We start from the raw sequence: 12,514 nt of genomic DNA, 5'->3' as shown, positions 1-12,514 counted from the left end.
CAATTGCTGTATACGTTCCCAGGGAGACTGTTTTGAAGGAGATGGCAGCCAATATTGAGTATGTTAAACCAACAGCTGTTTTTTGACCTAGTCCGTGAACTTTCCGATACACCTTGTGTGAAATAAAAACTACATGAGTAGAAAAAAACGACTATCCAAGTAGTAATTTGTTGACTAAGTGACTGTAGCTTGATAGGAACAACACTGCTGCTTGGAATTATTATAGATGATGTTACAAGTGTTCACACTTTATTCTCTGGACCAGAGAATTATTCTAATAAAGACAGGTTTCTGTTTAATTCAGGCTCTGCTTTAAAAAGGTTTTACTGTAGCATATCAGTGGTTAAATATCAGAATATTCTATGCATGAGACAGGAAAGGGTTGGAGCCACGATAGCCACAATTGTGATTCCTAACCATATGAAGGAAAAATAATATTGTGACATGAAAGGTTAAATCAGAGTAGTGGAGCAAGAAGAGACGGCCATTGCTAGGCATTGGCACAGTAAACACCTCTCTGTGGCAATTAATACACATACAAAATAGAGGAGCTGTTGAGCCGTTGCTGGGCAGTGCCATGTTTTGAAAACAATTGGTTCTTACCTTGAAGACAATATACCACATACATGGTTTGTTATTATAAAGCTCTTATGGTTAAATATGTTAGAGATTAAACTGACACATATACTGAACTTGATCATCTTGTTTTGGTTATAGAAACATGACATTTAGGAAACTGTCCCTATCTGTATCATCCGGTGAAAGAATCCTGCTCAGTTGGCCCATTAGATGGAGCTAATCTCCATCTCTGAAGATGCGCCCAACAGGGCAGGTTTCAAATTCCAGCCCATGACAGAGACAGGACCAGTTTCTGAAATGTTATGTTTGTGTATTCAAAACAAGGCAATGGACAATGCCCAACATATGTATTGTTAACATACCATTTTCACAAACCTTTAGACTCATATGTTTAGAGATATCATCTGTTTATTTTTAGAATAAAATAAAAATCATAAATTCATTCTTTGGACAATATGTTCGGTAACTGAATGTTAAATGAGATGGTACTTGTACGTACTTAACCAATACCCTAGAAAAGGTTAAAGCAAAAGATTGTAGAGATTCTTGACACTAACTGAGATGGGTTAATTCTCCAGTGTGAACTCAGATTTGAAGGATGTGTATTAATGTAACTGTATATTGTTGTGATTAGTCAGTATCTGTAAGAGTAATCTTCTTTATATGAGAGTGCCTGTTGTTACTGTTGATGTTATACAGTGTCTGAAGAGTAACTCTCTATTGTCCTTTGGCTTCAACAGTCAAATTGACCCTTGGATATAATTTTATAATTTTGAAATGTATTATATATCTGGAAGGTCTGGTATTCACTTGTTAGGGTGGTTGGATTTTAAGTTTTTTAGGTACATTCAACCTGCAGAATAACTGTAAAATGAATCTGTATGTGTGTGCGTCCACTGGGTCCACTTGGCACGATAACCACTGATTGGCCTGTTGTAGCCTGCCCCAAGTGATTATGATGATGAAGAATTTGATGGAATGAAGATTGGCAGGGGAAACTGAAGTACTTGGAGTAAACCTGCCCCAGCGCCACTTTGTCCACCACAAATCCCACTTGACCATACCCAGAATCAAACCTGGGCCGCTGCGGTGGGAAGCCAGCGACTAACCGCTTGAGCTATGGCACGGCCCTAGGCCAGATGTAAGTTCTGCACAGAATGGTTGCAGAAATGATTGTTAGGAACTGGCACTTCTCATATGTTCCCAGCACACTAAGCCAATGTGATCGGCTCAGGGCACTACCCTTACCAAATGTTCCATTTCTTAACTATCTGAAATGAATGTGCTCACTTCCTGATTTCAGTCATGGTAGTGTAATCTCGTGATATTTTCACTTCAGGCAGTAAGCAACAGAAATATTTGTTGGCATGAAGAATGTTTTGACAGTTTCTATATTCACTTTGCATGAAGCCTACACAAATGTTAAGAACAGTTTGAATGAGATGTTATAGGTATTAAAATATACTAATCTTGCACTCTTAATGTGTATCAGTTTATACATCATTAAGCACAGGGCGGCAAATATAACTGTGAAGCTTCAGAACAGTAAACAGTTGCTTTTCAGATACCATATACTGTATATTATTGTAAATATGTACAATAATTTGAATGGACAAGATCTGTAGGTATGCTTTAAAGAAATGTATTAATAAAAACATTTCTCCATGTGCATAACGTGACAGACTTTCCCATATGACTACTGAATCCATTATAATGGGATCTGTATTTAAGCTTATTATAGTTTATTGTAGCTTAAAAGATAAAAGTGATATATGGAACAGAGAAGAGTTAAGCATGTACCAATGAAAATATTTCGCTGTGTTTGAAACAGATATTACACCCTAATTCATGATTGCACATAACTATTATTTGTGGTTGTGTTCAAATACAGGTGAATACTGTGAATGAACTTAAAGAAACCAGTTCTTACTACATGTGAACTTTCTGAATTCTATAAAGAATCGTGTGTTGTTTCCCCGACATGTAATAAGAATAATATATCATGAAATAGAAGAAAAGATATGCTACTATGGTCTTTTAGGTTTTGACAGCAGCAGTTTGGAAGATGATTCCAGTATTTCATACACGTTGAGCATTAATTCTGAGCCATGTTCATCTTCCATTTTCACAGCTTATCTTATAACATACTTCTTAATGTTATCTTCTCGTTGGTCTTTCAGGTGTATGCTTTCTGACCCATCTGATCCAATTTTTAATGATAGATGTGTGAACATTTCTAGCAACCTTGATTAACCAGCCTGATATGCTAGTGACATGTTTGCAATGGAAGGTTGCAAAAATATGCCTCTTAGCTTCACCATGCCTGGCCGCCTATATATAACAACTTGAGAACCACTACATGATTTTTTGCCAAAATCAATAGTTTACTCAAATTTGTGGACACATTCCACTTTTTGTTAAAGTGGGACAAAAGTAATTCGCACGTTACATGAAGGCCTACTTGTGTTTCTGTAGGCATCTCAAATGTAACACAAAATATTTATCAGAACAAAAAGGCTTTCAAGTAAAAGTAAAATGCCACATTTTATGTAAAAATTCTATTTACATTCATAAATCCAGTGATTTGAAAATAATTAAACAGAGGACAATGGATGAGCTAGAATTGTTAACTGTGCGTATATTTCATGTCTGATTGAACTTTGGCGAGAAATATTTTCAAGATTGTATGAACATTTTTTGTAAAATTTCTTGAAAGGTACCTGGCTTTGAGGACAGTACTTTTCCTTGACATTGAATTGTAGTTTAACAGAATATGTAAGTATGATTACATTGATTTAAAACAGTTTGATATAAAAATATGATTGCTTTACTTTCTGTTGTTGCACATTTCTTAATTATGCCTTGAATAGGTAATATACATGTGTGGCTGAAGATGTAAATTTTGTAGCTAATTTTCTATTCCCTTTTAAAAATTAAAAAATTGCATGGAAGTAACTTGGATTAAATTTGAATTTAGATATCTCTCACTCCAACAGAATAAATTTGAAAATGAGAACAGTTGATGAAGCAAAATTGTCTGCTTATGGTAGGTAAGGAACTGGTCATTGTATGTTCTTTTATCAACAGTAAATATCCGTTTTTGGTAAATGTGTTGATTTCTTTTTCTGTCTCTATTTGACAGTAGTGTGTATGTCTGGTGGAGCTGTGTCAATGACTTTTCAACTGTGATACTTTCACTGTTTTGAAAAATAATTTGTTACTCAGTACTAGAGGATGCTCCTCAAATGCCATAATAGAACTCTGCAAGTCTTGTAGGTTTAAAATCAATCGCTGTAGTTTTGGATGTAAGTGCATTCACTTTCCTGAGATCTGAATCAAATGCTTGTGTGATATTGCTGCACTGTATGATACATGCTAGTTTGAAGAGAAGTTTTCAAACCAAAGCACAGTAGTGACATGAAGTTACACCTTGGTAAGAAATAAGTGTAATATTTTTTTAGTTTAAAAGTAACAGAGATATTTTAATAGATGATTTGGAAATATTCTGATGTAAATTGTTGTTCCTTCAGGACCTTCCTTTTCAAAATAAATTTTGAAGAAACCCCATATTCACCCAGTCACTAGTAATAAGAGGGAGAAGTTGAAATTCTAACCAATTCTCCCTGTTACCTTGACTAGAAAACTCTTAAACGACTTTGCTTTGAAATTAGTGAATCATAATCTTTAGATGTTGGCATGAATTTTTATCTTCAGTCTTACAGAGTTCTACTACACTAGGCATATTTTGTATTTATTGAAAAGAAGCCAAAGCTCATTTAAATGCGATTGGTGCACTTATGTAAATAATAATATGTTTTTCTACTGTTTACATGGTTATGCAACAATATGATGTACACTTATTTGTAATCTTTGCTTGAAGTGGTACATAAGGTGCTTACTAGAATTAGTGAGTAATAATTTATAGTAATAGAACAGTGATTTATAAGAAAATCAATTATATCTACCTTACCAAACTTCCTGTTACTGCATTAGAACATTCCTTTTATCATAATGATAATTATGTTCCGGTCATGGCCACAGAATCCTGTACTGTGGAATGTAGTTATCACACCCAAGACAAATCTCTCTCTTCCTCACTAAAGAGAAATAAAAGAACTGACAGCAATCCAAGAATTGAAGAACCGGTAAGCATTACTTTATACAGTAGCAGGTAATTCTGAACCCTGGAAAGCAGTGTTTACTATGTATGTAAAGGTAAAAAAGTTAAGCTATCCCTGTAACCAGCTGTGCAGGCCCATTATGTTATGAGACGTTGAGGATCCAACATTTCCTAGACAGTTGGCTCACAGCTGTATGTAACAACTGCTTTAGCATCAAAAAAGTTCTGAATTTTGTCCACAGAGTGTATTTATGTATTTTGTATTATTTTCAGAATAAATAATTATTTTGTCCCAAAACAAAATTAACCAGTGCAATGGGTGCTCAGTGTGTTTATGTATATTAGGAATTAAAATTTTCAATATTTAGATGAATATCAGACTTGAAAGGGGTAACAATATGCAGAAATAAGTATCTGCTATAAGCAAAATCTAAAACCACATATTGTCTGTTTATTTTTTGTAGTGAATCTTCTTTCTGTCACTACACACACTATGTCAGAGCCTGTTTCATGTTCCTTTGAATATTGAACAAGACCAAAAGACTGGTTATTTTATTACAGTATTTTTCCTCAGGCAGTTCATCACCAGCTTCCTCCCATGGTGACCTGTGTTTGATCTCAGGTCAGGTCATGTGTCATTTATGTTGGACAAAGTTGCAGTGGTGCCGGTTTTCTTTGAGTACTTTGATTTACCTAAGCAATTCTCATTCCACTAGTTGCTCCACATTCATTCATTAACTGTTTTTTCATTGACAGTATGTAGTCTTGATTTCGACGTTAAAATAACCAACTAAGGTAGTTGTTTTGTTTTATTTAATGGTTTATATCTCATTTTTACTGTACTGTGGAAATTAAAGGTAATGTCCTTGTGCCTAAATGCCGCAACATGAAGTCACGGGGAGGCAGGCAAGTTAGCGTCAAGCAACCTGGACCTCAGCATGAGATAGAAGTACTGGTCAGCTACTTAGAGGATTTATGATACCCATTCAGTAGAAGGCTGCATGGACTGGTATGGACCCAGAGCTAATGTGGGTGTGGCGGGAGGAAGAAACTGCTGAAAATCCAACCAGTCATTGATCCTATAATCAGTTTTACCTTATTTTATGGTACCAGTCAAAGTTCACTGTTAGTAACATTTTCATTTGTTCTATCTAGCACCTCCAGTGAAGCTTTTGTTTGGTGGGGGAGAGGGGTCTGATGTGTCTGAAAAAGATCAGACAATTAATTTCTACTAATTGGTTTCTTTTCTTGTTTGGTGCGTCTGTAGAACAAAATTCCATTTGTCCACATAACAGGACAGCAGTGACATAAATATGAAGAACACCATCAGTGAGGGGAACCAACGTGGAAGCCTACTGTTTACGTTTTTTGTTGTACAAAATGGATTTAAAATGTTTGTAGAAATATCTTAATTGGTTGTAGGCAAACCAGACCCTTTACACTGGAAACTGGCATTTAAAATCTGCATCATCTTGGCACTCCAATGAACATCATAAGCTCCTAAATTTAATTATGTAATGAAATGCTATATCATGAATTTTAATGTAGGGTTGTGGTATGCATGTACATTAGTTTTTAAAATATGTTTTCTATCAACAAGATTTTGCAACCACTGCAGCTGGTTAAATATATAAACTAGTACTTGTTTACTCTTCATAGCAATCAAATGGAACTTTTGAAACCTCTAAAACTTAACAAGAACTTCTATAGGGAACTTTGAAAATTGCACCAATGCATAATATGAAGACTGTTGTCTTTCGGGATGTGATGTGTAATCTAGCAGAAAGGCAGCAACATTTTGGAATGTGCTATCCTCAATCAGGGTCCTGTAGATGAAGAAAACAGGTTCTTCAGAAATGTCAATACCATTTGGCCAGATTATATGGCATCACTTCCCAGAAAACAGTCATAATCAATGTAGTTGTTTCTTCAGAATTTAAGCATGTTCTCAGAATAAGCCTGAAGTGGACACAGCATAGTAAACATCTTGGACATGGAATCAATAAATGCTTTTTGACAATCACAGAAATATGGTCGTTTAAATGGTATTATTCCATGTAATAAACAATAATATTGCATGTAGTTTTGTATAGAGTGATCAGCTAAAGAGGGATGAGATAAGCAGGGCATGTAGTGCACATGAGAGTGTTCATGGAGTTCTGGAAAGAAATACCCAATTTAGAATGAATGAATGAATCAATCAAAACAAAAGCCTTTATTATCATTGTAGGTGCTTAGACAGGTCCATTGTAATAACAGAAATGTAATATACCGAATTAAATTAACATAAATCACACTACCGTGCATATGTATAACAGTTCACTACCACTAGAACTCCAACTGAGTGATCTTAGGTCCTTCCGAATTCGAAATTAGAATGGAAACACCACAAATGGGCTAAATTTCGAAATTCAAAGATCGTACTCAAACCCCACTCCCTTCTCATAACAATAATTTATTAAGCAAGGATGACCGACATAATGTAGCAATACACCATGGTTCATTGCGCCACGGTTCTGCCTAAGATATACACTGTAACTGCCGTTTGCGTCACAAAACATGCTATGCTATTAATTACTTTCGGAACGTGCCACTGCTGTGACCTTGGTTTCATAATCACAAACAGAAGGTTTCGATCGGTCTTGATCGTGTTGATTGTCTTGATGGAATTTAATGCCGACAGATGTTCTGTGAATCCCACAAATGTCAGCCAATTTTTATGAAATTCGCACCCAGGCCCCAGTGCATTAACTTTATTTGCTTCAAGTACATGAAAATGAACTCTTTATCACCCATCCAGACCTAAATGGACGAACGAAATCGAAACTCGCGAACACAAATACAAGTATACTATAAGTATAATAATATTAATTACTGTAAATGACACTAGAGTATATGAAACTAGCATTTATATTTTAAGAGTTGGCTGCCCTTCGTCGTTAACAAGATGTCGGAAAGGAAGGTTTTGGATGGTGACCTCTAGCAGAAGTCGTTCAAATAGTGGGAAGTTAGTGAAATGATAAAGAGTAAGGTCTTTTGGTTTTGTTTTTTATATAAACTTTTATCAAGGCAATATAAAATTGTGGCTTATTTAGTGATGAATTATTCAATACACAGTATAAGAAATTACAGTAGCAGTATTGAAACACAGAATTTGTGTTCAAAAGTAGCTGAATTCTATTTTTTTGTGACGTCATGTAATTATGTCAGGTTCTTTAACTAGATTCAAGGTCTTTACCGACTTTATTTATATATTAATATTTACCTTGACAGTGATTTTTTGTTTACCCATAATGATTGAGCCTCGATTTTATATTTGTAATAATGCGTCATTCAAAGGAAGTCGTCACGTCTACAGCACCAGAATCTGTTGCGTGTTATCATATCAGCTGCCTATCTACGTTTTGGCGATATTGAGATAATATGTGATTCAATATAATATATGCGATATGCGTAGTATGGAAATAGCCTTTGGCAGTTGACAGTGTTTACATAACAGGTAGGCTTCGTATGGCTGTAAACACTGTCTTGTGCCAAATTTTATATGAACTGACTTGCGTAGCATAAATGAATTTAATTTGATTTACACTATTCTCATATCCAAATTCTATACACAGAATGAGATAATAGCCTGAATGTTATGGAGAAAGTGGTGTAAGGCAGCACGTGCTTTATAGTCACATTTGTTGGTATAAAAATTCTGACCTTGGCGTTTGAATAACGGGAACAATGACTGAGGATTGCGAATTGTTAATGAAATGTACGTTAATACATTCATGGTATGTACTTATTGTGACATGATGGTTGGAAGCCAGAATATTGGAACAAGAAGGGACAGCCACAAGGCAATCGTGTGATAAACACATTCTGTGGCAATGAATAAACATGCAACAGTAGAGAAACTGTTTGGAATGGGTGTTCTGTATACAGTCCATGCCAAGACTACATAACAGGACCAAAACCGAAAGTTTGCAACTTAGCAATTATAGTTGGTGGTTAGCCATGAGCATGGAAGTAGAGGAATCACTACTGTTCTTACTTACGAACAACTAGTGAAGTCATAACAGAATTTAGTTTGTGTTGTAGTGGTTTTGTAGCATGTGAGTAGATTATTGAGAATGTTGTAACTGTTTGTGGGTATGAGTTATAAGCATTCAGTAAATCAATTATCAGCCCTAACTCCATGTCAAGTCTCTGACATGTAACAATGTGGATGAATGCTGTGCATTGGGAAACTTACATATTTACTTTCCAAATGGGGCAGTCAACACAACAATAACAATAATACTCAATAAGAAAATATAGATACTTTCATATCAAAATTCGTTTGTGCAGTTCTTATTGCGACATGTTTCAACCTTTCTTTTTAGGTTATCCTCAGGCAATACACAACCATAGCGTTAAGTCCATGAACTGTGTCAAAGTATTAAATGTGGATTCACATACTACATCTTGGATTATGTTTGCGCATCTCATTGTACAATTTGTGTACTTTGCGCAGTACTTTTCATTAATTTCGAATGATATTTATAAATTTTCTGAAGAAAAATTGATTATGCAAGAATAAAAATAGTTTATACTATGAAGTATAGTTTCCATTTAAATCTGTTTTTATTTGGAAAGTTGTTTGCACAAGAAAGGATATTTTGTGGTTTTATAATGTTGTGGGATGTGGAATCCAGTGGCGTGGAGGGACAACCAGGTAAAGCTATAACAAATGTTTATCGCTGTTAGAATGAATAATACAGATGATCAGGCAAGCAGAGTGCTAGCATCAGTTAGTGACGGCATTCTTTCCTAGATGGGGCTCATGGACAGATATTAATTATTACCCTTTGACAGTCACAGTCTTGTTTTTGTGGGGTGCCCTCCCCGACGAGAGGACGGGTCTATCTTTTGCATATGCTGCTGGCCCTGCTAGCGCAGTCTTTCTTGGGTCCGAGTCCCTTGGGACTGGCGACCATATTTTACTATCTCAGATTTGAGACTTCCCTTTTCGTCGCCTCCTATGACTCGCAGGGTCACGGTGGAGGTATTCGACTCCACTTTCACACGGGGATGATACTGTAGTGTTGGAGGCGCTCATCTTTATATTTTATCTCAGGGCGGCGCGCTAACCAATGGATGTTGGAGCTGCCATGGTGAGCGCTGTTTGAGTAGCGCTTGCTTCACTGTGGGAGGCTCCCACAGTGCAACATCTATAATACGTATTGTCACATGTCGTGAATCCGGAAGGGGTACTTCCATGGAAACGCAATAACAGTGGGCCGTTGCATGGAAATAACCCAAACAACAAACGCTTTTCCCCGGAGTTGAAAGGAAAACAGAGAGTTCGTTGTGTAACAGTGGATGAAACCAAACACTTCTACAAGGTGTTCTGTAAAGAGTAAGGCTAGCATTTCCTAAGCAGTGGATTGCGTGCACAAGCACAGCAGGCTTGAAAAGGCTTAATGGGTGCTTTGGTGATTTATAAATTGTGCAGATTAGCAGTGCTGCCATAATTACGTGTAGTTCTGGGTGGGTTGTATAAGTAAAAGTAAGTAAAGTAAAGGTATCCCTGTAACAGGCCGTGGAGGCCCATAGGGTTGTGAGGTGTCGAGGCTCCCACATTTTCTAGGCAGTGGGCTCACAGATGGCAGTGAGGTTGTCAGCCTTATGTGCCGGCAGTCCTTTACACCCAGGAATATTCCTGGTACTCATTTCTGTTAGAGACTGAGTCGACCCCCAGGACCATAGTGCGGCTGGAAGGATTAGGTATATGGAAAAAATCCACCTGGTTTGTATAAGTGGTCAATAAATCCAGTCACCAACTCACACCCCATCTTTACTCAAACCCCTAAATCGTGACAGTATATAAAGTGGCAAATAATGACAAATGACTCTGAAATAACCCTGGATTACAGTAATTGTAGTTTGTGTATTATAAAATTGAATGTTCTAAATCATATATAAATATTTGATTTAAATATTTAATTTTCCACAGGAATAATTTTATTTTTACAGGAAAATTAGTCATATCTCATATAACATAATAAGTGAAGTTAATCACCATGGGCAGTGTGAGATATGGTTTCATTTCTGCAGGGAAGTTCATCAGTGTGCGAAGTTCTGGAGTTCTGCATGGTGAGTTCTTTCATCTGTTAGTAAGATTTAAAAGTTTATGATGATGGTATAACAATATAGTGTAGATCCACCTGGTGTCTTGCCATTTTTGTCCAGGAAAGTCAGACCAACTTGGATAATCCTCGGTAGGTCTACGTTACAGCACAGCAGCTGGTACTGATAGTCCGCAGTGCTGCGAAATTCTGAAGTTGAGCTACCACTCCAGGGAACTCTGTATCGTAAGATACAGAAACAAAATCATACTGCAAATTACAGTATTTATCCAAATATAAGATGACCCTCCCTTAACAGTGTAAAATTTCAAGGGAAAAAAATTATGAATATCAAACTTTACAGGTTTTCCATTTCACTGAGGATCTGCAGTGTGCAGGGACAAAAACTTGAGTCCCTTGTTTTTTGCTTTTGTATCATGCTTGTCCAACCTCATTATGTGTTTCATGTGATACTTGTGCTTCAGCTCTTCTGCGGACTTTCTCCAACTTTGGACACTTACTTCAGCAATGTCATGGCATAATTAAGATTTGAAGCCTTCGCAGTGAATCTCAGGCAATCAGCTTTGTCACCACTGAACCAGAACGTAATGTTTCAGAGATATCCTCGATCTTTGTCAACTGGGTTTTTGATGACTGTGATGACAGAGACTGAAGTGATCTATGAAATGAAGAAAGCAGTCTTCTGGGATTTGGCACCGTGTATATGTTGTGTTAACCGATGTTTTGGAGGAATGTATCGCCTCCATCTTCAGGGTAGAAGGAAAAATATAAGAAATCCGCAGGCGACAAGACTGTGAGAACTGGTACAAGCAGACTGAAACGTCGGTTAACACAACATATACACGGTGCCAAATCCCAGAAGACTGCTTGCTTCATAGTCACAGCCGTGAAAACCTCAAATCTTACATACGATCTATGAAATGTTTGTTTTTACAGTTCAACACTGGCACGGCTGATTGCACAAGAATATTTTAGTTCACAGCTTAATTGTTTCTGTGTGACTTGTGATTACTACTTTAAATAAAATCTTAAAAGTTTGTGATGGTGGCATATTAATACAGTTATTGAAGTTCTGGAGGTTATCCATCATTCTATTTAAAACATTTCAAAACTGGACTTTTTCTCCTCGGGTACAAAGCCCACTCACTGGGCTCTATCAATATAGCTAGTCCCTGTCTCTGAACTCTAGAACTAACACTAGACATGATATATAGATTAGACACAACATAAACCATCTGTGGGCGTTAAGAAGAACATTTCAAAATGCCACATACATGAACCCTTGCACCCATGGTCGTGCATGATTTAATGGCCAGAGTCAAACTGAAATAGAAACCAAAACTAGAGAGCTGAATTCTAAAAGAAAATACTATGAAATCTGTGATAGGGCAGAGTCTCTTAACCTTTAAAACAACAGAAGACAAGAGACAGATAACACATGAGTGTGGTATTTAAAAATGTTTGCGTTAGCTCCCACAGGTGGTTTATATTGTGTAAGATTTGAGGATTTGGCACCATGTATATGTGGTGTTAACTGACGTTTTGGAGGAATGTATCGCCTCCAACTTCAGGGTTGAAGGAAAAATATAAGAAATCCACAAGTGAAGAGACTGTAAGAACTGGTAAAGGCAGACTGGTGTTGTTGTCTTTGGTGTCCAAAGGGACTAGTTCTATCAGTTTGACCTAACTGAGTAGGCTC

The 12,514-nt window shown here is 36.6% G+C and overlaps 1 protein-coding gene and 1 long non-coding RNA gene across 2 annotated transcripts in view; one reads left to right on the top strand and one right to left on the bottom strand.

Moving 5' to 3' along the window:
• Positions 1-2,707: 2,707 nt before the first annotated feature.
• LOC111871735 lies at positions 2,708-7,539 on the bottom strand. Its single transcript, XR_002844091.2, has 2 exons — positions 7,000-7,539; positions 2,708-4,676 (listed from the first exon to the last, which is right to left on the bottom strand). It is a non-coding gene; the product is annotated as an uncharacterized LOC111871735 (long non-coding RNA).
• A 97-nt stretch (positions 7,540-7,636) lies between these two features.
• The window catches only part of LOC111871733 (ATP-dependent Clp protease ATP-binding subunit clpX-like, mitochondrial), a 26,215-nt gene continuing 21,337 nt past the window's right edge, over positions 7,637-12,514 (top strand). The window contains exons 1-2 of the mRNA XM_023865028.2: positions 7,637-7,725; positions 10,703-10,822. Of these exons, the coding sequence (XP_023720796.1) occupies positions 10,750-10,822 (73 nt within the window). The 5' untranslated portion in view covers positions 7,637-7,725; positions 10,703-10,749. The remainder of the gene's footprint in view (positions 7,726-10,702; positions 10,823-12,514) is intronic.

This window comes from Cryptotermes secundus, unplaced genomic scaffold (assembly GCF_002891405.2).
Source record: "Cryptotermes secundus unplaced genomic scaffold, Csec_1.0 scaffold602, whole genome shotgun sequence".
Classification (NCBI taxonomy): domain Eukaryota; kingdom Metazoa; phylum Arthropoda; class Insecta; order Blattodea; family Kalotermitidae; genus Cryptotermes; species Cryptotermes secundus.
This window is presented reverse-complemented; position numbering and strand designations above follow the sequence as displayed.